The sequence below is a fragment of the Podarcis vaucheri genome, assembly GCF_965113315.1.
Source record: "Podarcis vaucheri genome assembly, chromosome: 1".
In the NCBI taxonomy this organism is placed as follows: domain Eukaryota; kingdom Metazoa; phylum Chordata; class Lepidosauria; order Squamata; family Lacertidae; genus Podarcis; species Podarcis vaucheri.
The window spans coordinates 60,481,409-60,508,065 of record NC_138759.1 but is presented as its reverse complement, the minus strand read 5'-3'; the positions used below and the strand labels follow the sequence as shown (position 1 = coordinate 60,508,065).

The 26,657-nt window shown below is 41.5% G+C and overlaps 1 protein-coding gene and 1 long non-coding RNA gene across 2 annotated transcripts in view; one reads left to right on the top strand and one right to left on the bottom strand.

The window, feature by feature from the left end:
* Nucleotides 1-11,891: 11,891 nt before the first annotated feature.
* ANO1 (anoctamin 1) overlaps nucleotides 11,892-26,657 on the top strand; it is a 140,728-nt gene continuing 125,962 nt past the window's right edge. Inside the window, exon 1 of the mRNA XM_082224312.1 lies at nucleotides 11,892-11,986. Coding sequence (XP_082080438.1) covers nucleotides 11,962-11,986 — 25 coding nt within the window. The 5' untranslated portion in view covers nucleotides 11,892-11,961. The remainder of the gene's footprint in view (nucleotides 11,987-26,657) is intronic.
* Nucleotides 11,946-15,968, bottom strand: LOC309535095. The gene is made up of 2 exons (XR_014221013.1): nucleotides 15,599-15,968; nucleotides 11,946-15,296 (listed from the first exon to the last, which is right to left on the bottom strand). It is a non-coding gene; the product is annotated as an uncharacterized lncRNA (long non-coding RNA).

Genomic DNA, 26,657 nt, shown 5'->3' with positions numbered 1-26,657 from the left:
TTGGATTAATAGTCTGCTGTGTGAGATGATCTTTCTTTTCCCATGTGAAAAAACCTACTCCCAGTTTCTACCAAGGTCAGCTTGGCACCTCATGTGGGTGTAAAGTCTCTTTTTGTTGTCTGTTTCCATGCGAGTTACAAAAATCACTGATTGTTTCATGTTTGCTTTCAGCTGGGCATTCATGCCAGGGCAGTATACACATTCCCTTGCTCTTTGGAGACAGCCCTCAATTCCCATGTGTGAGGAATGTGCTCATTATGTCTAAGTGTAATGCTGCTGGAATGAAAACTCGATTGCCCCTATTTTAAAAAACCCATCTTTTACACTGAGCTCCTCTGTCATTGAAAAATAGGCTGCAGCTTCCACTGGGAATCCATGCTTTACCCTGGCCAGCCTTCAAGCATAAAACATTTAACTGTATGTAGACTCTTGTCCTGTATTGCCTGTAAACAGGACTGAGAAACTGGTAAGTACTGCCCATGTGCATATTTCTTGGTTCCATGTCCTTTTCTACCGAGTCCTCTTCACTGAGCTAGGTGAGGTAAACTCAGCATAAAGTGCCTGCAAGTACGAGATCTTCATCTGGGTGATAACGGATGTGCATGTCATAGTTTTATAACTGCATCAACATGCAACGAAGCCACTTTGGGGCACTCAGCAATGGCTTCTGCATAATGGTTTCCAGTGGCTTATGGTCTGATTGGACGTAGAGAGTCTGGCCAAACGAAAGGTGATGGAAGTGTTCCATTCCAAACACTCCAGCCAACAGCTCTTTTTCAATCTGTGCATATCCTCTTTCAGTTTCTGATAGTGCTCTACTGGCAAAAGCAAATGGCTGCTGTTTCTGTAGCAAGGCATCTCCTAGCCCTGTCACAGATGCATCATATTGTAATACTAACTGCTCACCAGGATTATAATATCCTGGGATTATAATACTTTGGTACAGGACTCCTAGCTATTGTGTCCTCAGGTTTTGTTCAGTGGTGCAATGGGTCAATGCGCCAGGATGCAAAACAGAAGGTTGGTGGTTCGATCTCGCCCAAGGACTGCTGTGGGCAGGATTCTTGCATTCCAGGGGTTGGACTAGATGACCCTTGAGGTCCCTTCCTGCTCTCTGATTCTATGATTCTAATCTTCTCAAATGCCTGCTGGTGACTTTCTGGCTCTTTGTATGTCAGCTGTCGGAGTGGCTCACTCTGATCTGCTAGTCCATTGCAAAACTTTGCCAAGTTGTGTGTCATTCCCAAAAATATTTGGACCCCCTTAACATCCATAGGTCTTGGCATGATCTAGAGGCTTAACTGAACTGAATCAAACAGAGCTGAAATCAAACAGAAGAAAGAAATGGCTGTGTGACTCTGCTTTTTATAGAGTCACACTCATCTGCTGAGTCATTTACAAGAGGAACAGGAAGTTATATATCCCCCTGTCTCTGTCCACTCTAGGAAGTAAAGCATGTTGTAATTGACGGTACTGAGGTAACACACCCCACATTTCCCACTATGTGGACAATCTGGTATAGTGTTAGGATGCTGTCAGCGGCTCTTGGCTGGTTGCCCAGGAAATTATAGAGTCAAGGAAAAGTTTCTTACAGTCCTTTTTTGTTCCAATCTTTACAGAGAGTTGTATAGAACTCAGCCTCTTGGATAATGGTGTTGTCCTGAGTGAATCTCCACCCCCCAGTCTCTCCCACTTCCTCACTCGTCGTCATCATCTCCTCTATGAGTGCCACTAAGTGCCCCCTGTCTTTGAGCTCTTTGCTCTCCTACTTTTAAGGCCTGCTGGGTTCTGGGAGATGGTGGGTCTGGAATGCTTTCTAATGACAACGTGTCAGCCAGCTGCACTGGCTCTCCCATGATTTTCCAACTTCCCCCCTCATCTGCCTCTGAGCCATGACCTCCCTCAGACCCCTGTTGTAAATCTATACTAACTTCGTCTTCCTCCTCCCTGGAAGGGTCAAGTTGGGGAGGCAGTCTCCACCATTCCTCCTCTGCCCAGTCTGTGACATATAATGACCCCAAAGACAGGCTTAGGACATCATCCCAGTGCTCAGACTATCACTATCTTCCTGCACTGCTTTCACTGCCTTTGACTTGTGCTCAGGGAACTATTGGAAGAGCTTGACACTAATACCACCTTCCATATTTATGAATTTTGTATTGAATTGCATTTACTGATATGTTATTGTGACATTGTTTTTATTAGGTAACTTTGCCCATTGTTGGGCTTGTTGTTTTTGGTTCTGTGGTATATATTTTCGCTTGCTATTGTTGCCCACTGGCGGAGGAAGAGGAGTGCAGGGGGAACGCACCGCCCCGGGAGCATGATCTCCAGGGTGCCATCATGGCTCTGCCCCCACAGGCAGCGCACCCCACCCCCAGAACGTGTGCCATGCCCCTGCGGGCTGCATGCCACGCCCCCGGGACGCATGCCAGCCCCAGCCCCACCTGCTCTCCAACCCCAGTACTGGAGTGTGAACCTCCGCCACGGTTGTTGCCCACTTTCAATATCATAGTTATTTGGAAAGGAATAATCACTTTATCTTTGACTAATTCTTCACTCTAATTGCATACTTAAAAGCAAAGTCCTGGTCAATTAGCTGATTGGTAGATCACAAATTTATTGTACTGAATTTAGTGTGAAGCAAATAGAAAAACCCTTTCCCACACAATCCTTTTTCAGATGTGTAAGGAGGAGAAAGATATATTTGCATACGCTGTTGTGGGCCAAAACAGATCCAGGCAATCATAAAGAAATAAAATACCTAATAAACTAAATGAAACTATTAATTGTTCATCATTCTCACCCCTGAATCTCATCATCATAGAAAGACTTGTTGCAATGTTATAAAATATGGATTTCATAAATAGCAAATATTAGTTAATCTTGAAAGTAAATAAAATGAAAGCTCTTTATAGCTCTAGGCTTTGTAATTTATCTATTAAAAAATGGGAGAATGTTTAACTTTCCCCATTAAAGAACCTTCATTGCAAGCAGAATAGATACCCTCTTCTTTTTATTCCCTTATAATAGCAACCTCAGCTGCTTCTTTTCTTTTGTGTATGACATCATATCATCACCAGAAGCAAGAATGCAGCCCATCACAGGTCTTTTTTTAAAAGAAGAAGAAGCAGAAGAAGCAGCAGCAGAAGAAAGAATCCTATTAAGCACAATAAATAGATATTCTTTTGTCCCTTGGGAAATTAATTTAAATGGGATGTGAAGAGAGACTGTAAAAGTACAATCACAGCAGAAAAAGAACAATAAATAGTTACCTGCTTGGTTACAGTGTGGTGTGCAGCATTTCTTGTGTTACATTCACAAAAGTAAACCGAAGTCATGACTCTAATTCTCATTTGAGGAGGAAACAATGCATAGCAATACATATATATTTAAAGAACAGGGGAAATGACATTCACCCATTTATATGCGAATAGCAAGGACACATAGGGAATGAAGGCATCTCATCTTGTTTGTCCTGCATCCTCTAGAATTAGCAGCCAAAGGAGAATATTAGGCTATAAAATATGTTGATCCAGTTCATACATCACAGTAAACCACAATTAATGTTTTACCATGAATATTCCTCAGAGGGCTCTTTTGCTCCTCCCCACTTGCGTTAGGAGGATGTTCCTTGAGCATCTTTTAAAGACATAAGTGAGTTAAGCTCGCCCCTGATGAAGGCTGAATTGAACTGGAACCCATCAGACTAACACAATAATAAACATTAATCCTTTCAAGCATCTTTCAGTTGCACTTCTCCTCTCTTTTTGTTCACATTGTTGACAATTTCCTCTTTTGCTGGTGTTTCCTGTTGGGAGAACACAGCAAAGTCAGGGATTGTGGTTGCTGGAATGAAACAAACCACAACCTCTAGTCCAGATGTAACATAAAGCTATGCAATCAAGCAAAGAAAGAGCCCCCTTTGGCATGATCAGGGTAAACTTTGGTTTACTGTGATGTGCGAACAGAGCCATTTTCAGTTTATAACTGGTAACAGAACTACTAAACTCTCTCTCTCTCTCTCTCTCTCTCTCTCACACACACACACACACACACACACTCCAAAATTGCTCCAAAATCTTCTGCCATGGCAGATAAATGGATATGTCAAGTGTCCCATGAAGTCAGAAACTTTGAAAAACACAAGGTTTATGCACTACTGCATATCAGGCTACAAGTATTGTCAAATGCTAGTACCTTTACATAATAATTATGTTATCTTTTCAGATATCAGATACTGAATGAGTGTCAAGACAAAAAAAACCTGGGATTTTTAATAAAAAAATATTGCAACTTCTGATAGAATATTTACAGAATACTCCACGGCAAATAAGAATTTTGAGGGACATTTATTTATTTATTTCCAAAATAATTTTCTCTAAAAGCATAATCTTTGAACAAGGCTAGAAAATTTGAAGAGTTGTGTACCAGAGTTACAAAAGAGTTACTACATTTGCAACTGCCGTGTAAATTATGTAGTATTAAGTACCACAAGCATTGAATTGGGCAGGCAGGACTTCAACTTTGCACAAAAATAAAGTCCAGCCCTGAACTTTTTGTGAAATATTAGATTCTATATTAGCAATTGAGAAAATTCAAACACAGTGCCTTCTAGGCTATGATCTAATCCAAGCAGAATATTGTATAATTCCCAATAAAGACATTAGAAAGACTGGAAGAAATGTTAAAAAGAATTAAGGAAATTAGGAAGGATCCCAAGAGACATCTAATTTACCCTAGAGTAACCCAACTGTGGGACAAACTAAATAGTCAGATTAATGCTATATGCATCAGATCACATGTGAGGGCCACATGATTTATCAAACATAAGCAAGGTCAATTGGTGTGGAAACAAGTCCTCAACAAATAAATTTGTCTATCAGGGGATTAGGCAATTTGCTTTCCTGGTTGTTACTGCAAAGTTCACCCAGAAGCCTCCAATCTTGCATCAGAACAATTGTGTTTTAATCTCTGTTCTAAATTATCCCACTGGTGTCCCTTTCACACAAGCAAAAATATTACTTGGTTTATATACAGATTTAATCTGCAAAGAAAAAGAATTCCCCCCAAACCCCCCCAAAAAAGAAAGAGATAGTGGTCATCACTGCTACAGGCATCATTTATGAGAGACAGAATAGCAGAGAAATTGTCTTTATTTCATTTCCAAAGTTACTGGTTTCTCATCAGATGCTTCCTGGCAACCAAAGAAATCAACTCCACAATGGCCTACTAGACTTTAAGAGGGGACTCCCTTGGAACGGAAATATAACTTTGAAAGAATCATTTCCTCCACAGTTTTGTATCTAACTCCGTGGGAAAATATAACCATGTGATGAGCTCTTCTAAACCAGTTTGGAATTATGTTTACTCTTAAATGATGTTTATTCCTGGAAACTTCAGCCAGTGACTTTATGTGCCAGGAAGATGAACCTTCAGGGGATTCTCAGAAACCACAGTCCTCGGTAGTGCTGTTTAGTTGCGCTTATTCATGTCTCTTTGTTGCGTAACTTTCTTCTCACCCTACCTCCAGAAGGTTGACTTCATTATTCATTATAAGTATCCGTCCAAAGACAATCGGTAATTGCTCTGAGTTTGCTGTGAGACTGCGGCAAATGAATGTTTGGACAGAAGAATGTCAATGGACCTGAATAACTGGTTCGTAGCCCTTAATGGTCAATAGTCGGCCCATGTGAGTCACATATTTTGTTAGATTATGGGTGGGGAACTCATTGGACTCCAGCTCCCATCAGCCAGCCTGCACAGGCAATAGTCAGGAATGAAGGGATTTGTAGTTCAGCAACATCTGGAAGGCCACAGGTTCCCCATCATTGTTGGGAATTGCATGTTAATGGTAGAAGATGGCCGTGGAAAACAAGGCCAGTGGTTTGCTTGAGCAGTCCCTTGACAGAGAGCTGCCACCTGTGCCTACTCCTTTCTCATAAAACTAATACAGTCATACCTTGGTTTTTGAACAGCTTAGTTCTCGAATGTTTTGGCTCCTGAACGCCGCAAACCCAGAAGTGACTGTTCTGGTTGCGAACTATTTTTGGAAGTCCAATTGGCTGCAGGCACTTTGGTTTCTGAATGTTTTGGAAGTCAAACGGTCTTCCAGAACGGATTCTGTTCGACTTCCAAGGTACGACTGTATTCGGGAGTGGGAGGGCCATCTCCTGCCCCCCCCCCAGCATTTCTTTGCCACTAATACCCCCAATAGCTTCAGTCTCCCTCATGTCTATTGCTTTCAGTGGGTCTGTGACTTAGTCAAAAACAAACCACACAGTCCAACAGGAATAAAGTTATCAACGCTGGTGGGAAATTACTCCAGAGCTTTGCAGTACAAATACCCAAATTAATCCACCACCTCAAAATTACCCCCACTTTTTTTTTTTGCTAACATGGCTTCCAGTGTGCTGTGTGGTGCATACAACACAAATTTGAAGCTGTGATACCTCCAAGTAGGCCAGTTCGGGTCTACCATCTGTGAGTCACATGTAAGTGCTCAAACTATTCATTACAGGAAGAAAAGGGAGATTAAAACCTAAGTTAAATGACTACGTAATAGTTGTTGTTGTGTTTTTTTTTAATGTGGCCTAGAAGAGATGAGAGGCATTTGCAATTGCGGTAAATGTAAGTGCATTCCAAACTGACGGATGCAAAAACTCCTTTAAGCCTCGTGTGAAAACACCTTTCATAAATAAACTTTGTGTTTTGGTTTTGGCTTTTAAAAAAAACACTTATAAAAGCTTGTCTATACCAAGAGGGAGGAAAAACCCAACCAGCAGGAACCAACTCAAAGTAGTTCTCTGCAACTGCTTACAAAATGCACTAACTCTACAGTCATGGCTATGAATACCTGACCGGCGAGTCATTAACTGGGTTGGGTCACATAAATGTCTTCTTTTCTTTCATAAACATAGTTGTTAAAAGAGGGCAAGGTTGTGCACCAGCTTCCATATAATCTTTGTCTTAGGCACTTAAGTGAGATAGACGTTATCCCTGCCGTCCCACACAAACACTGGGCAGGAGCTGGCATGCTTTCCTTAACACCAGCTATTCATTGTGTATAATGGAGCAGATTACAAAGCTGGCTGTTTCTGAGGGTTGATCCTTTAAATCTCAGTGCTGTCCCAACCGTTGAGCAGATGCGTAATTTATCACTGGAGTCAGCCCTGAAGGAGACGTACAGCAGCCAGGGTGTGTGAGGGAGCAGCAGAAGTAGGTGAATGGGAGAAAGCAAGAGAAAACGACCTTAGAAGAAAAAGAAAAGGGCAGAAAAGGGTAACCAAAATGACCACAGGACTGGGGCAATTTCCCAATGAGGAAATGTTGCAACATCTGGGGGTTTTTAGCTTAGGGGGAAAAGGCAACTGGGGGAGCATGATAAGAGGTCTGTAGAAAAAATACTTGATGTGCTGCTGAATAATAATAATAATAATAATAATAATAATAATAATAATAATAATAAATCATCATCATCATCATCATCATCATACCCCACCCATCTGGCTGGGTTGCTCCCAGTCACTCTGGGCGGCTTCCAACACTTATAAAAGCATAACATAACATCAAACATTAAAAACTTCCCAATACAGGGCTTCCACCAGATGTTGTGCAGTTCTTTATCTCCTTGGCATCTGATGGGAGGGTGTTCCACAGGGAGGGTGCCACTGCCGAGAAACCCTCCTGCCTGATCCTTTATCCAGGAAGTGGATAAAGAGGAGTTTTTCTTCTCATCATACAGGAGGATGAGTGTTGTCCAACACAACAGTGGGAGATTAAGGACAGACAAAATGAAGTACTTGTTCACACAGCATATAGCTGAACTACGGAATTCGCTTCCACATGATTGCCGCTAATTTAAATGTCTTCAGCAGTAGGCCAGATAAATTCATGGAGGATAAGGCTAACAATGGCTGCTAGTCATGCTGGCGATGTCTCTTCTACAGTATCAGAGGCGGAATGCCAGTGAACATCAGATGGGGAACAAGGACTAGTCGCTTCCAACTCTACAATCCTATGATTCTAAGAGCAAGAGAGGGCTGCTGCACTCATGTCCTGCTTGCTGCCCTCGCTTGACATCTGGTTAGCTGCCGTGGGGAAATAGGGTGCTGGGCTAGATGTACTTTTGACCTAAATCCCATGGGGCTTATATTATTCTCTTAATATGGAAAGGTTGCAGTGGAGGCTGAGAATCAGTACGAAGCTGGCAATGGGATGAAGAAGTTGGCCAAAGCAGTGAGCGGTAAACCAGAGAAGACTCATCATCAAAATCAACAGGTGGTCCACAGGTGGTGACCCATTTGCTTAATGCACAATGTTCAAAAATCTTCTGCCTAAAAATCCTACCCATTGAAGGGGTGAAAACAGTCTAATGAAAGGCCCCATCTGCGCAATACCCTTAAAGGAGTACAGTGGTACCTTGGGTTGAGTACTTAATTCGTTCTGGAGGTCCGTTCTTAACCTGAAACTGTTCTTAACCTGAAGCACCACTTTAGCTAATGGGGCCTCCTGCTGCTGCCACGCCGCCAGAGCACAATTTCTGTTCTCATCCTGAAGCAAAGTTCTTAACCCGAGGTACTAATTCTGGGTTAGCGGACTCTGCAACCTGAAGCGTATGTAACCCGAGGTACCACTGTACAGTCGTACCTTGGAAGTCGAATGGAATCCATTCCGGAAGTCTATTTGACTTCCAAAATGTTTGAAAACCAAAACACGGCTTCTGATTGGCTGCACAAAGCTTCTGCAGCCAATAGGAAGCTGTGGAAGCCCAGTTGGATGTTCGGCTTCCAAAAATAGTTTGCAAACCGAACAGTCACTTCCGGGTTTGTGGTGTTTGGGAGCCAAAACGTTCAAGAATCAAGCTGTTCAAAAACCAAGGTACGACTGTACTTTAAATAGTCATGGCTCCTCTGAAAGAATCCTGGGAACTGTAGTTTGTTAAAGGTGCTGAGTGTTAGGAGACCCCTGTTCCTGACAGAGAGCTACAATCCCCATAGTTTCCTGGTAAGAGAGATTAATTGTTAAAACACTCCAGGAATTGTAACTCTGGCAGGCGAATAGGGGTCTCCTTACAGCTCTCACTTCCTAAATACAAACTAAAGTTCCCAGGATTTTTCAGGGGAAGCCGTGACTCTTTGAAGTGTTATGATTCTGCTTTAAATTTATTGTGCAGATGAGGCCAAAGTTTATACATTCATTATGTAAAAGTAAGATGGTTTCATTGCACATTTTGAATTGACTTTGGAGACATGCATCACATTTTAACATCCTTTTTATTAAACACAAGTTTTGCCCTGTAGGGATTGCACAAACTCTGGCCTCCTTTTTAATCTTAGCAGAGGTTATGAACTTTATCTCTAAACTAATTCTTTCAATATTTGCTTTCAAACACCAGTATCATCAGTCTGGTGTGAAAACCAGCGTGAAAACTTCTTACAATATAATTAATAAATATCGCAAGAATAACAAAAGTAAGGCTGGATAACCTCTGCCATTTAGCTCATAGTGAGGGTTCTTTTTACCATATAAGGTAATACAGCTTAACTCTGCTTATAATACAGGCATGAAATATGATGTTTCAAATGGTTAGAGAAAACACATTTCATCTTTTCTTGCCCATTTCCAAGGTTCTTCCCCTAACATTTAGAAATCTGGCTATGGTTCTCGGACAGATTTATAGAGATCCCCATTTTTTTTTTAACTTAAAAAACACTTTAATAGAAGTCCAAGTGAAAGAACAAAATATCAACTCAACAAGAAATTATTCTAGCCAGTGACCAAAAAAGTGAAACTCATTTAGCATAAGGAAAAGAAATCTGTGCCTATCTTCCTTCATTTGCTTAATCATTTATCACACAGGGGCTCTTGCAACGAGAGAAGTTACTTCTTGTGTAGGGAGAGAGAAACAAAACAGCCTTGCTGGGCCTCCTGTTATGATCCTTCAGGATTGTATCATCCAGAGTCTCATCCCATGGACAACTGGGGCTAACAGCATGGGCGTAGCCAGGATTTATGTTGGAGCAGAGGGCAGGACCAAGCTACCTTTGATGCGATTGGTCTGCTTGCAGAAGCCACGCCTATCACTCAGTTGGGTTGCCAGCTGTGTCGCTAGAATGCACCACCACATCATACAAGTGACCTCAGTGAGCACTTCCATATCAAATATGCTGATTATTTCTACTTTTAGTTAAATATGTTTTTTTTTATTTACTTGATTTAGGGGGGGCAGCTGCCCCCCTGTCTATGCCCATGGCTAACAGCATCCGATTTTGTTGCAACAAGAACTGAGAACGGGGCCTATACAAATTGAAGTAAGCTGAGGCTGATATAAATATGTGTAGGCTACTTTGCATGAACTTGGCTCCAAATGTTTCGAGGGCAATCTAGTCATTTGGGGGTATTTGTAAGAAGGGTTCTCTGCCACTTATACCTGTTTAATAGCTATTGCAGCCATCCTCACTACCCCCACCCTTAAGTTCCAGCTTTTACAAAGAACAGGGACAATAATATAACTGTTTTTGCTCCAGCTCGTCTTGCCCCAGCACCATCTGCCCCAGCACCAGTAGTCATGCGAGGGGCTTTGTGGCACTGCCCAACCACACTGCCCTCGACTGATAAAACATGCCGAAAGAACACAGCAGAAGCTGCTATTGCAAATTACGTAATTCTGCCAGAAATTGGACTCTTTGGGTCCTACTTTCCCTTTGGATGATCTGCCTCTGGGTCTGCCAAGGGGCAAGAGCAGCCACCTCTTAATGGTTAGGCTGTGAGTGCACCAGATGAGGTTCAGCTAGTAGCCTTGAAAAGGGGGCTTGTTTTGGGTTGACACACAGTATTTTGTTGCATCCCCGCTCCTGAAGTGGCTGCTTTTAAAAAAGAACAGCATTGCAACCTGTCTCACTGTGCAAGGTGCTTTCTTCTTAGCCCAGCACCTGTAAAGGATGTTGGTCCTGGTACCAGGGGAGTGTCATGGACGCAACGCTATGACCTTAATGCATAGATTTGTCTATGGTCTGCCCAGCCAGTGCAATGGCTCATGGGACAGAAATGCATTGGGGGAAATAAAAAGCAAAGCAGTTTGCTGGAATAAAGGAAAGCAAGCATATTAAGACAGAATTTAAACACTGTGTATCACAGAAGTGACATGCTAGGTCTACATTTATTACCTTGGATTTACCAAGTTCAACAACATGCCATTGAAATGATAAAAAGCAAGTTAGCCAGCTCATGGCCAGTGAACAAGCTGTTTTTGAGATATAGGGTCAAACCTGCATGATAGGAAAAATTCTTGGATTAGAGACTCTTTAAAAAGATGCTGGGCATTTCATGTGCTTGGCAGTCTCAGGGTACCACGTCAGACTTTCTGTCTATTTAATATAGTGCTGTCTCTGTGCCTGGCATCTCCATCAAAGGTTGTATGCTTACATCGCCTGATCCTTTTAACTGGAAATGCCAAGACTTGAACCTGGGACCTTCTGCAAGTGAAACGTGTTATACAGATTGAGCTCTACAGACTACATTCCAGCCATGCAAAAGAACCTCTGGTTGATGTCTTTTGCATCACCTGTTACCTGAAAAGTTTAACTGGAGATCTTAGGGATTGAACCTGAGACCTTATGCATGCAAATCATTTGCTCTCCTGCTAAGGTATGACCCCACCTCAGTTAGAGAGTTGAGCTAACTGCATGTTTTCAAACCCTCAATCAAACATAATTTTAAAGCGTGGTTGGGCAGCTTGTGCAAATCAGGTGAAACTTATTTACAAATGTCACTGAACATTAATTGAAAGTCGTTCAAAACTTACAAAGCCACTTTTTTAAAAAAACCAAAAACCTCTGAGCCACACCTTAATTACCTTCATGTTTTCTGATGCAATTCCATTTTTGTCTTTCATTTCTGGAACAGTCTACTATCAGAGAGGAGTACTGGGACAGAAAGCAAACTTGCCCTTTCTGAAAAATGTATTACACTCACTTGTTAACAGGTAAGACAACTGCTCCATTGTAATATCTTCAATGACTACAAGTTCATGTATGTTTTTGTAGCAGGGGGTTAGGAGGTTAAAGTCAGTTTCATAATTTCCATGTACATTTTATCAATAGGAATGTCTTTTAATATTAACATCACCTGAAAATATTGATAGCTACACACAGTTAACTTCCATATGTAAAATCACAATGCATTTAGTGGTAAAATTATACTAACAACATGCTTTAGTACAAAATTGTTCTTTCAAGATGAAAGGTTCAGTTGACGTCAGTTGAATGAAAGAAATGCATTAGAACAACATAATATAGATAAGAGCCTAACACCATGAACTGGAGAGCTCTGTCTGAAGAAAGAAGATACTGGATTTGAAACAGTTTTTGCAGGGTTTCTTAGGCAAATGATTATTTTGCTGTACTGTTTTATTTTAATCCAGATAGCAATACGAGTTTGGTTGGAAAATGAAGGAAACTGAATGGCAGATCATTGACAATGTGATAACTGTTTGGGCTAGTAGGAATGGCTTATTGTATATTTACGTTCTCTACAAAAGCACCTTTAAAACCAACATACTGTAGTCCTCTTTTAAAACTGGTATTATTAAGCACAAGGTTATTTAGTTGTATGGCTATTCAGATGACACCCAGATTATTTTAGTAGAACTAATCAATGCTCTGTGGAAAATAGATATAATTAAATACCAAGGGCCTTTTTCTTTAAATGTAAGGAATTGCTAAAGTCCTCAGGTTACTGTTTTTCCTTTCTGAATCATGCTGCCACATGGCTATCTCCCTAGTAAAGATAGCAGGCTTAGTCCTAAACGTGAATAACAGTGACCATATTTTGAAAAGAAAAACACTTCTGCCCCTTTTAAGAACTTTGAACCAAGACAACATTCAGCAAAGCAGGAATTTTTCCTCTGGCTACTATGAGAAGGAGCTTCTTTCTGGCTGATCCACCATACAGTTAAAGCACAACAAATGCACATTTAAAGCACATGACTTTGTGCTTTAAATTAAATTAAATTAAATTAAAAATACTCTGTGGGGAAAGTTACAATTCCCAGGATTCTTTAAATGTGCATTAAATGTGTGGTGTATATTTTATGTACGAACTTTTCAAGGGATGTCTGTGATGATGGGGAACAATTGTGTTAGCCTTTCCTGGGCAGGCACTCCTGCTATTAAATGGCAATCCCTGAGGCTGTGGGGGTGGGGAGGAAATCTTGTCTTGAAGTGACTCTGCAGCTATGAAACCGACTTTATATATGCAAAGAACCCTGCCTGAGTGGTCTATGAAATCCTGTGCAATACATATGTATAAACATTGTAACATAGTTTAAGTAACCCAAGATGCTCTAACAAAATATAGTCAGCAATATAAGCAAGGATTTAGAGAAACAGCAAGGAATAAAATCTCATTTTGCTTTGAAAAAGCTGAAGGTAGAAATAAAACATCTGGAATGGAAGAGAAATGGTTTGGAATGTGTTGAATCTTTTAATAGCTAAAGTGACTTTCTACACCACCTCTGTGTGTAATTCCTCTCGCTTTTGGCAGGTTTTCAGAATTCAAAATGTTGGTAGTTTAGGATTTCATGACTATTTCCACGGTGGCAAATTCAATCTCCCCTTCTAGGTGTACTTAATAATCTATGGTATATAGAACTAGGGGTGGAATCTGTGGTAAAACTGATTTAGCCATTCAATATGGAACACCTGAGATGTACCTGATAAATTTGGGGGTAGTTACAGCGCTTTGCACTCCACCAATAACCACAAATACACACATAAGTATCTTGTTTCAAACCTACGTGGCAAAAGAGGTTTTCTGAAAAAAGAACAGGTGTTCATCTAGGGCAGGCATGGGGAACCTGTGACCCTCCAGATGTTGCGGAACCAAAACTCTCTTCCATCCTAGCCAGCATGGCCAATGGTTAGGGACAATGAGACTGCACTTCAACAGCATTTAGAGAGTCAAAGGTTTCCTGTGTCTGATCCAGGGGAGAGGTCTTGTTCCATTTCTGTGTGCAAAGTCAGCCAGAGGGCTTGACAGACAGCTATCTTGAGAATTTTAATAAGGAATCCTGCATTTAAAAAAATGCCTAAGATAACAGGATATGGTTGAAGGGAAATATTACAAGTCCCATGTGATAAGTGCAAAACATGCAAACACCAAACAACAGTTTTAAAGCAGTTCACCCCCAGCAAAAAAAAGATAGCCTTCTTATTTCATTTAAATACTGCATTTTTCAGATAGCATATCTTGCATTAGAAATACAGTCGTACCTTGGATCCCAAACACCTTGCAAGTAGAACGTTTTGGCTCCCAAACCCTGCAACCCCGGAAATGAGTGTTCTGGTTTGCGAATATTCTTTGGAACCCAAACGTCCGATGTGGCTTCCACGGCTTCCGATTGGCTGCAGGAGCTTCCTGCAGCCAATCGGAAGCTGCACCTTGGTTTCTGAACTTTTTCGAGGTTGAACAGACTTCTGGAATGAATTCCGTTCGACTTCCAAGGTACCACTGTACTGGAAATAAAAACTGATATTATGGACACTTCCATGTGTAACTTTACAAGCTTTCACAGGATGAGAAAGAAAGATTGGGATGATGAGGGTAAAATCAAAGTACCGCTGGGGCATGTGTTATGCAAAGGACTAAGGGCACCATCAGACTCTCACAGTTTTGCAGAAGGGATTCAAGTGCATCAACAGAACATTTGGCATGCACAGTTGCAAGTGGAGTAAAGGGTGCTGTTGTCCTAGAGCAAGAAACCCACTTTTAAAAAAGATTTGACATTTTGTGGTTTGGAAAGTGGCAGGCAGAGAAATGCAACGGAAGTGTGTGGATGAATGAGTGGCCAACAAGAAGACGTATAAACGCTCTGCAAGCAAATCACGATGAATGCAGGGCAAATGCCTATTGTCATATAACCATCCCACAAACAAATCAGAACAAATGCTCAATAAAGACTGGCTATAATCTAGTAAACTTTGTGCAAGCAAATCAGGATGAATGAACAGGCCATCTAGAGGGGACCTATCGCTTCCAAACTGCTAGAAATAGCTATAAATGTGTTTGTGTCAGATTTTAAAATCAACTGATGACCATGCAGGAATCAGATTAAGGTTCTTCAATTATGTGTGTCTTCTGTGAAGGAAGCTCATTTTTTGCTCTCCGCCTAGCAGTTTTTCCAGACACATCCAGGAATGACTCCACCCACTCGTTCTGGGGTGTGTGTGTGTGTGCGTCTATACATGTCAGTTTCACCACTGCTATTTCCATCTCCCCCTCCATTTCTGGTGAAACTGAAAAGGTCAGGGAAATAATTGTCAGTTTCACTGGCGCTTATTTTCTTCCTTATCCCCCCCCCCTTCCTCCACTCCCTGGGAATATTCCCTTATTAACTGAGTACCAGTGGCGTAGCGTGGGTTGTCAGCACCCGGGGCAAGACAAGTAATTTGCGCCCCCTAACCCGTGGATTTGCGCCCCCTAACCCTAACCCCCAGATGTTGCGCCCGGTGCGGCCGGCCCCCCCCCTGCACCCCCCACGCTACGCCACTGCTGAGTACAGATGAAATCACCGATCCATCTCTTTCCCTTACCTCACTTATTGCTGCTCCAAAGAGAAGAGGTCTCTTCTTCTTTTTTGAGGTTTCAAAAAAGAACATGTACGTGCTCCTGCCCCAACACTCATAGCACTCTATATGCCTATGGTGGTCAGAGTTTGGGTCAAGTGTGACACAAGTTGAGCCTAAAGAGTGCACACATAGATTTCTACCTGGTATCTTGGTGTGGCTTTGCCTCTTAAGCAGAGGGAAGTGCTAGAGAGATAGTCAGGAGGGTTCACCAGACTGTGTGCAACAGCCAGTCCCCCCAGCCTTCCTCTTCCTCCTGTCCAGGAGCGCCAAATATTACTGCTCCATAGAATATGCAATATGTAGTGGGTACAATCCAGCTAAAGTCAATCATTACTAAGTCCGATTTAATAGGAATTAGGTTAGTCTGGTGACTCAGTCCCATCCCATCACTTTCAAAGGGAAGGAGCAATGACTAATTTTTGCTGGAGCGTGCCCAGGATGTGCAGAATTGCTTGGGGCAATTTATTCCACACAGAGGCATTAAACGTTAAGCTCTGTGGTGTTGCTGTTATTCTATAACCGTGAATGCAACATCTTCAATCCAATGTATAACTATGCGCACATCGTCTCATGGCTTAAACATAACTCTGGGCTGGATTTTGGCTGGCAAGCGAATCTCCATGCTAACTTTGGGGGGATACAAACTTTCTCTTTTACCAGGAAAACTGCTGGAGTGGAAATCCTCCCTCAGAGTAAAAATAATCAGTCCAAGACTTCAGGTTTATTGCTCAGCCAGTTGGCCATTACAAGAGAAACTGTTTCAATTAAATGTGCCACACAAGGTGGCTTTTCCAGCAGTTTATACCAAATTGGTGAAAAGGTCCATGTTATGCCACCACTTTTGATGTAACGCTCACACTCATTTTCGGAGATGTTTGAGGATCAGTGAAGCGTTTTCTAATACTATTGAGAAGGATTAGCTTTTTAGTGCCCCCTTGTGTTTAAAACAATGCATCATATTTAGCTGTTGTTTAAGGCTCCACGAACTGGTAATAAGTAATACATCTGAGCATATATTTTGCTGAAAGGAGTTTATTTCATCTTGAAATGTTCAAGACAGATGATTCTCTTAAGATCACATTTTATTATTTCTTATTTATATTCTTATTAAGAAAGAAAATAATCAAGGTGAACAGAACGTTTTCAAAGTAAATGGCTACAGAAAATCTGACCTGAAGTCTGAATACTTTAGAGCCCATTTCTATGACCTCTGAGTGCATGACACCCAAGCCATTTGAAGTCACATTTTAAATCTCCTCTTGGTACTGTTTTCCTGATATGCATTACCCCTGTGCAAACTGCCATTAGGTTTTGGGGGGGATGGGATTCAGGTACCCCTATTTGTTCCTCTATGGAACTAACAAAAGCTGTAGGGGGATGGCGACATTAGACTGGGAACATATTATGGAGAGAAAGAGTTAAATAACACCTCTGTGGCAGTGCCTTTATTAAATTGGCAGCCTCAGTCCCCTGGCACCTTTAAAGTAAAATTGACAACATCAGGGAAACCTAGTATGGGTCTTCCACATAATGTGTGGTTTGGCACTTCATGAAACAAGGTGAAGTGAAAAGAATAAAATATCGGCAAGCAGACGGAGCTGTCCATCTTCAGTGGGCGGATGGATAGGACTCAGAAGGCCTCATATTTACCAGTACCCTCTCTAAATCAGGGGTAATCAACCTAGTGCGTCTAGATATTGTAGGAATACAACTCCTATCCGCCTCAGCTGAGGTCGCCAATGGTCAGGGATGATGGGAGTTGTAGCCCAACAAATATCTGGAAGGTAGCACATTGGCTGTCCCTGCTCTAAGGGTAAAAGAGCAAGATTTTTCCTCCATGATCCTGCTCATTCAGAAGCCTTGCTCTAATTATCTTTGCCCTTGGGTTATCTTTGCCCTTGGAGAGCACGATGGTGGTGACCAGGGATTCTGCCTCCTTCTCGGTAGTGTCCTGATCGTGGAATACTGTCTCCAAAAATATTCTCTTTTGAATGTCTGTCCAAGGTTTTAATTTGTTCACAGTTTTTTTATGAAATATGTTGATTTCTGATATTGCCACCCAGTTTCTTTGAGACTGTGATTTTATAGAATGTAATTGTCAGGGCCACATTTTGGCACCTGAGGCGAACCACAAAATGGCATTTTCCCCCACCAGGGAAGAAGGGGTGAGTGAAAATCTACATCAGAAACATGGTGAGAATCAAGTCAATCTTACCTGACAACTGAAGTAGGTATCAAAGGCTGCTGCGGGGGAGAAAGGGCCTGCTCTGAATCAAGGGCATTGCCAAGGTGGCAGATATGGCTTCCAAGAAGAGCACCACAGCTACTGCTGTCACCGTAGCAGCAACAGATGCATTCTTTAGAGCTCAGATCTGCTGCCCCTGTGGATCTTGCCCCCTGAGGCAGTTGCCTCACCTTGCCCCATGGGTGGGTCGGCCTCAGTAATTGCAGACTGCTTAAAGTTTTGGTTTCTTTTAATAGTGGAAAGGTGGAGTATAAATATTATAGTCAGGCAAATTGATAGATGGGGCAGGATAGTATTTAAGGTCAAAATCTTGATAGCCAGACTGCATAACCATTCAAATAATTATGTTTGTCTGTGAAAGAATTCTCCAAGACTTTCAAAGGAAGTCCTTTTTTTTTTTTTTTTTTGCACACAATCAATATGGGGTGAGTTAAATTGGGACTATAGGGTCATAATTTATTTAATGAAATGGCTGTGTTTCTGAATAAAGAAATATATATTTAACTTGATGACCAGAAGCTAGAATCAAGAGCTGAAAATCAAAAGGCTGAAATTCTAAAAAAAATTTAAAAAATGAAAGTTGAGCTATATTAATTCTGAAGCAATTTATATGACACTCTGCAGACCAGTTCTACCAAATGTTTGCCACAAATTTTATATACTCCTGAGGCATCAAAAATGGATACATCGGGAAATGCAAAGTTCAGTAAAGTAGGCAGGTGCATCATTTGTAAGATGACCATGTGAAATAATAATAATAATAATAATAATAATAATAATAATAATAATAATAATAATAATTTATTATTTATACCCCGCCCATCTGGCTGAGTTTCCCCAGCCACTCTGGGCGGCTCCCAGTCAAGTATTAAAAACAATACAGTGTTAAATATTAAAAACTTCCCATCAGATGTCTTTTAAAAATAGGATAGCTACTTATTTCCTTCACATCTGAAGGGAGGGTGTTCCACAGGGTGGGCGCCACTACCAAGAAGGCCCTCTGTCTGGTTCCCTGTAACCTTACTTCTCGCAATGAGGGAACTGCCAGAAGGCCCTCGGCGCTGGATCTCAGTGTCAGTGAAAGAATGTGAAAGCAGCTGGTGGCTGGGTGTCAAGATTTCCATCCTCTCCTAAGGAAGGTGTCATAGTTCATTTTCTCAAAGTACCTGAGTGTGTATTAATAAACCAAGTTGTGGCCTACACAGATCTGGTCCTACAGCTGGGGACATGTGGCACTCCAGTTACTACTGGTTCAGAGTTTCCATCATCCCTGACCATTAGCCATGCTCCAGCACCATCACTGCTTTGACGCTGGTCCTCTGATTGTGGCAGGGAATGAAAAGTGGTGTGTGACAGGGGAAGGCCTTGATCCACAGGATCCAAAGTCTTCTTGTTCCTCCAATGTGGAAAAGAATAAATCAATTCACTGAAACCAATGGGAAGGTAAATAAAACAGGAAAACCAAGTACCAAAAAAAAGGAAGGAGAAGAAGAAGTACCACAGATACAAACTTTCTGCCCTTGCCAACATGAGCCTGATGGGCTTAAAAAGTGGCAGCTTCTCTGCCATGGACTCTCCCCGCGACCATCTGACTTGCTCTGTATATGGCAGTCTTCTAGGGTTGAATCACATCTATTAGCAGCATTTGCTTACAGAAGATTTTGCCTCAGGCAGAGAGCAGTACTGTAACACATAATAATCAACTTTACATTTCTATTTTTTAAAAATCCAAATATTTGATACCTCGGGAACAGGTTTTGTAATACCTTGCTGCAGTTTTTGTAATGTGTTTGTTATTGAGGTCCAGATTGAGACGCATGCCCTCACTGAGTCCTGGTGCACAAATAGTCCCTTCTGAGCTCACTGGAACAATGTAAGGAGAGAGGAGCGAGAGAGAAAATGTGGACATAAAATATGTATTGTGCTAGCAAATCAATAAAACACTAATAGCTGTTCCAATAACCTTTCTTGACTGTATCAATTTACTGCCAAGTGGTGCATCTGCATGAACTGTTCCTTGCGGGGGGTGGAGAGGTATTAAATGAGCATCCGACTTCTGTGGTCCATGCTGCACCATCCCACATTGCCCCTTCATCCACGCTGTCATTCGTAGCGGAGGGTGGCATGGGGCCAGTGCTGTGGATTCATGCCAAAATGGGCACCATATTGTTAGCACATTGTGCCTTGTTGGAAAATGGGAAAATGGAGGCTCTTACCCTAGTTCTAGAAGCTAATGTGGGTACACAGGAAACCACTTATGTACATATACCTCTTGTTATATGCACTTTCTGGCTAGCAATCACAGAATTCAAGGGATATGTAGGATCAGGTTGTGCTAAGAAGAGTTTCAACAATCCAGAGAGCAGCCCTTCATTGGAGGTTTTTATGCAGAGGTTGAATGGCCATCTGTCATGGATGCTTTAGTTGAGATCCTGAATTGTAGGGAATTGGACCGGATGACCCTTAACATCCTTTCCAAATCTACAGTTTTATGATTCTACTATCCATTTCTGTATAAACTGAAAGTAAGTATAAGTTTTGGGCAGGAAAGTGAGTGACATTCTTTGAAAAATACACTGTAAGAAGGGCGTTTATCAAACATGTACTAGTTTGGGAATTACCGTATTTTTTGCTCTATAAGACTCACTTTTTCCCTCCTAAAAAGTAAGGGGAAATGTGTGTGCGTCTTATGGAGTGAATGCAGGCTGCGCGGCTATCCCAGAAGCCAAAACAGCAAGAGGGATTGCTGCTTTCACTGCACAGTGATCCCTCTTGCTGTTCTGGCTTCTGAGATTCAGAATATTTTTTTTCTTGTTTTCCTCCACCAAAAACTAGGTGCATCTTGTGGTCTGGTGCGTCTTATAGAGCAAAAAATATGGTATATCCCCCCACCCTTCTTACGTGCACACCTTCTGCTTTGCCATATCAGCTATCTAACTTTTGGATATAGAAGAACAAGGGCATGAACGTGGGTGGCAGCTGCAGGAAGTAGGATTGTTTTCACCTAATGAGCCAGTGCAGCTTAGGGTAGGATAAAGATTCTTCCCTGGAATCAAGGAGGGATCTAAGAGACTATGACTCAGTAGTGTCTAGAGTCACTGTGCTTCCTGTGGCTATTCCTGTGGTGGGTGGTTTTTATTATTATTATTTACCTTGGGCATGATTCTACTAAAATCAGAAACCTTTTCTTTAGAATACTATCTAAACCACAGATTTCTGGGACTGATTACAACCTGTGAGTGTGACTCACAGAAAGGCTTTCTAAACCATCTTGCATCACAATACTTACATTCAGGGCTTGCCCAATACATTTTGCCACCTGAGGACAAGGTGCACTGCCTCCACATGCACAAGCCAACTGGGCTGGGAATTGATACATCAATAAATGCTGCCTCAACGGCATCTCAAGAGAGCAGACTAATTTTGGGTAGGCAAACATATATCACCTCACTGCATCCTCCCTCCTCTCAATCTGCCAGGCCTCATTGAAGACAGTAGCGTAATCATGCTTTAATGCTTTTGGGTCATCGGACTGAGAATATGCCTTTCCTTTCTTTCTTTCTTGATGCTAGGAGTATTGGTGCAATTTCAAGGGATATCCCTTTGTCATGTAGCATGCACCATTTCCAAACAGTCTCCAAAGCCTTGTATGATGTCTGTAGCAGGGGTGAGGAACCTCAGGCCTGCTGTCCAAATGTGGCCCTCCAGGCCTTTCTAGCCAGCCCTTGAGGCTCTGTCCAGGCTGCACACACAGATCACAATCCTTACTTATCCTGCTAAGTGCCCACCTCCTCTAATTTTACCTAGCTGGAATGAGTCCTTGAACTGGGATAATACTTCTTGCTTGCCTGGGTGGAGGAGTGTGGCGTGTGTCTGGCCTCATCTGCTTTTGCCATGCTCACCATTGATGTATGGCTCCAGGAAGGTTGCCCATGAGGGAACATGGCCTTTGGCTCCAGAAAGTCTCCCATCCTAGGTCTATGGCTTATATACCCAGTTTATCCATAATATATTGCTGTATGGCTGGCTCAAGATGCTGGCTCAAGCCAGACACCTTTAAACCATGGTTTAAAGGAAGCTAAACTATGGTTTAGTGTGAGGTCTGAATGAAAAAAACATAGTTTGTGATCCATCAGCAGACCAGAATACAAAACCAGAAGATAGTTTGGTGTGCTGTCTGAATTAACAGACCATCACTTTGCCTAGATGGAAGGTAAAAGGAGACAGGCTACTCTAAAACATGGTTCGTCTGTGGCTAAAATTATGGCTTAGGTTCTAAACTACTGTCGGCACAAAAAACCTTGGCAGAACAGAACCATTTTGTGAAACTAGCCTGATATATAATAAATAGATGAAGCACTTTCCAGAATAAATAAGTTTGATTTTGTGTCATACAAAGTTCAGTGTCAATTAAGTGCCTTTTTCAGAAACAATTATGATAATACTTGCCCCTTCTTGTACCTGCAGTGTTGTTTTCCAGAACTCTTGTTGGAATGTTATCAGCATTTCACATTGTACCCATTAATCCAGAACACTGATGTTCTTTTTAGTGGTGTTGGGTTTATTACTCATTTTTGCCCATAAAACAAATCTTACACTGCAGATGAAATGTTTCAAAGGCAGTTTTAAAACAATGTAATTATCAAAAAGCCTGTGTCAGAGAAGCAGAAAGGGAGTGATTTGGAAGGACTAGATATCTGATAAAGACACATGTTCTGGTGATTTACACAACTCTTTCTTTTGCAGTATTATAGATGCAGTGTGTCTACTTGGAAGATTCATTTTCTTCTAAAACATCCTACAGCTATTATATATTAGGCTGGGAAATGAATTAAATCTGTTTATATATTTCTTCATAAGTCTATTGTGCATTGACCCTCCATGGTTTTTAAAAAGAGTACTCCAGAAATGTACCAAACCATGCTTTGCTATACAATGTCATTTCATTTTCTAACCCTTTTAGATGGTTCTTTAAGAACCAGCCATCTATGCATAACATGATTCAGTACAATAACCAGCCTAGAAGCTTAGAATGCTCAGAACAGTTTATATAGGACTTCCAACAGTCTGCTGTTAAGGCTGGTTCACAGTTCTCCAACTTTACCCATAAGGATTGGGGACTCCCTTACGATACTCTGTGGTGCTCTGTGTGACTGGAAAGGACAATTCTGCTTCTTGCAAGTGAGCCTGATTTTTGCTAATTCGCCCTCTTTGTGGTAGTCCCCTGTGCTTTTTCTGGAAGATCTCCTAATCTTCTGAAGCAGATTTTCAGAAGTGCGCCATGGGAAGGGGTCAGTCTTTTTCTGTGAGAAGAATACTGATCATGGAACTTAGAAACTGCACACAATTTCCCCATAGGACAGGGGCAAGCAACCTTTTATTCTGGAGTCCAAGCCAAAAGTGGGCCATCGCCTTCTCTTTCTTTCCTTACCTCCTACCCACTTCTCTCTTTTAGTTACCTAATTTCCCCCCTCTGTCACCCGTATGAAATTGGAAAAGGGCAACATGAAGGCCACAGGTTGCCCACCAAGTCACAGAATGTAGGCACTGCAGTTAGTTTCTGTGATGTTTTGCTTTGCCAGTGCAATTATTTTTTTGAAAGTTATTAAGATCTAAAAAACAAAATCTTATGAACTTTTTAACTATCTCAAAATAATATGAAATATCCTTCCCAAAATATTTTTATCTACTGGCCATCATATTGCACCTGCCGTGCCTCTTCATCAAGCATGAAGTTAGGACAAAGGTCATTCATTCTCTTTGGTACAGAGGTCATGATTTTGCCTCGGCTCGCATATGAAGGAGTAAAATGCAGCAACACTAGGTTTCAATTTATCACAAATCTAGAACATCACATACTGTACTGTGGCTCTAATAAAGTAAATAATGTCCATTTTTCAAAGTTATCTAAATCCATATTTGCACAGTGAACCATAAAAGTTACAATGAACTGAATAATGGGTATTAAAAATAAACCCAAGCTCATTTTACTTTTTTGCTAAGTCTTTGAGGATTACATTTTGTTCGAAAAAGCCCATATTTTAAAATGACCATGATTTATATATTTATAGGAACAGTCTTTTATATGCAATCATGTCAACTATCAAATTCCTTTTGAAAAAGATTGTTTTAAATACCACTGTGAACATGAAAGCAAAGTGAATCAAACTTAAAAGTGAACGTAAGACCACTCAAGACCTTTCTTTCAAAATAGAATTAACTGTGCCAGCAGTGGCAATCGGAAATTTAATGCCAAGTCTTTCTAATGCTAATTATGATAGCAGCTTCTAACGGCCCCTGCTTTGGCCCATTTCTCACAGTGGTGGTAAACCTGTGTCTCAGCTGAACCACCTATTTTTCCAAGGAGATTCAAGACAGCCAACAGAGAGTAATGAAAGAAGGGAAAATAACCAAGCTGAATCACTAAAATGGATATTCAGTACATACTGAAATCAATAAATTAACAATATCTAATGCACCACAACAGTAACATAGAACTAAGACTGTGAAAGATAACTTAATGAATGGAAGGAATTTCTTAAAAGATCCAGGCCTTCACCAACCACCTAAAGCAGTATATTGATGAGGCCTGACAGACTTCACTCAGCAAGGTTAGGTGCCATAGCAGAAAATGGCCCACCCAATTTGACACCATCCTCACTTCACCAAGGCAAGGGATTTGAAGCAGAGCCCACCAATGATGATTCAAGTGGGTGAGGTGGGGAGGGACAAATTGGACAGGGCGATTTCTGAGGTACCCAGTTCCCAAGCTTTAAAGGTTAAGACTAGTACCTCGAGTTGAACCCCAAAGCTGATTGGTAGCCAGTGCAAGTTTCATAGAACCAGCACAAAAAAATCAGAACATTCCGTTCCCACCAGCATTCTGGCTGTCACGTATGGGGAAGGAATGTGAAGGGGAAAGGTAAAGGAGAAGACTGAAACTATGCTAGTAGTAATACTATACTTTAAGATGTGGTAACAGCAGAACATCCTTGTTCTAAGGCTAAGACAAAGCAAGGGTTTCCCCTTACAGTTCAAATGCGATCACGTTTTCATGACGTTTGGTAGCTTTTCTTAATTGTGTGATACGATTTGCTTTGAAATCTACACAGTTGTGGCATCTGTAGAAACTGGAGAGGGGAAAGGAACGAAAATATTCTTAAGTAGAAAGATCTATTCTGTGGCAGCCCAAATAATTAAGAAATGCCCTGCAAATGTTAAGGCTTGTAGTTTATTGCGAAATTTTAAAAAATTGAGCAAGACCATTGGTCTTTTAGACCGCTGATATGTGGCTAAAAAAGAAAAAAAATTGGAGTGCAGTCAGACATACTAAATGCTCTATTACACCATAGTTGCCTTACTCCAGCTGTGGCCAATTGTCATCCATGGACAGGATGCTTATGGGGGTTGACATCAACCTGTGGTGTTTTCACTTTCTTCTCTGGATATCTTTTATGCCACTCTGCTTACCTGCAGACGATTACATCAGATGCAGTTTCGAAATGCTAGTTCTGAATTACTATAAGAGAAGGACACCTTAAAACTGTTTGTTTGGCTTCTGTACTGCTGGTAGAAACTACTTTAGATCTCTCCAAACACTCTTCGAATGCCCTGACTTCCAAGCAGATGGATCCCTGGCAAGAGGACCACTGGAGGTTTATATCCTGGCCAGCTCTGCCACACTGCATCACGTGACACTGTGTTAGCAAATCCTGTGTGTGAGAACGTTTCTAACATTCTGGCTAGATCTTGAGCTCAAGAACTGCTAATGTGTTTATAAATAATAAGACCTCCTGCAAAGTGGCTCAGCTATTTATGAAAACTGATATAGTTGAGAAAATAATCAAACTTAGGCTTGATAGAGGATTAAATAAACACAATGACATGGGCAGGGGGGAGAGGGGGTGAAGACAGGAAGAATTTACATTTCATCGAAATGCACAATCATTTTAAAAAAATCAATATCGATAAATAAATGATCTATTTCTAAGTGGCATTTCACTTTGCAGATACCAAGATGAACCCTCTTAACAAGACCTCTTAATTATCTTTCACCCAACAGTCCTTAGTGGCAGCATGCACACAGGATCTCTCAGTTGCCTTCACTTGGGGAAGATGTGGTCTCAAAGCCCACCTCTTTCCCCTCCTGGGCTAGAAGCCTGTGGTCTCCAGTAGCTGCCTGTTCTCCTGCAGCCTGCTGGCAAAGTATGTTAGTGACCTTTAAAGAGGAATCCTCCCTGCACATGTCAGCTGCTGCTATCATTCAGGGGCACTGTTGCTCAAATGCCCAAGGTCAGTTCCCCCCTGCAAACTGCTTTGTTTAAGGTAGACTTGGCTGAATTTATTATATTTATCTGTGGATGTCACTCGCCAAGTTTTATGGATACACAAGAAGGCGCCATCAACCTTCCTTTAATGTTCTTGCAGCCAAGCTCGGGTGGGGGAGTCTCTTCTTGGCATCCGCAGGAGAGCCTTTCATATTTCAGTTAGAAATTAGCAATTCCCTGCAGTGAGGGAAAAGAATGAAGAAAACCAGGTCTGTGCTTAGGACACATATTTGAGATAGGTACAGACTGGGATGCCAGTGTGGAGCGGTAAAGAAACAGACATGGTCTGGGGTTCAACACAAACACACACAACAGCACCATAAAGTTCACCGGCTCATCTTGGGCAAGTCACTGTCTCTCCGTCTAATCTACCTCACAGATCTGTTGTGATGGCATAACAGTGTAGATAAAGACAGCATCCTTTATTCCCAGTTGAAGCTGAGAGTCTGTTTCAGT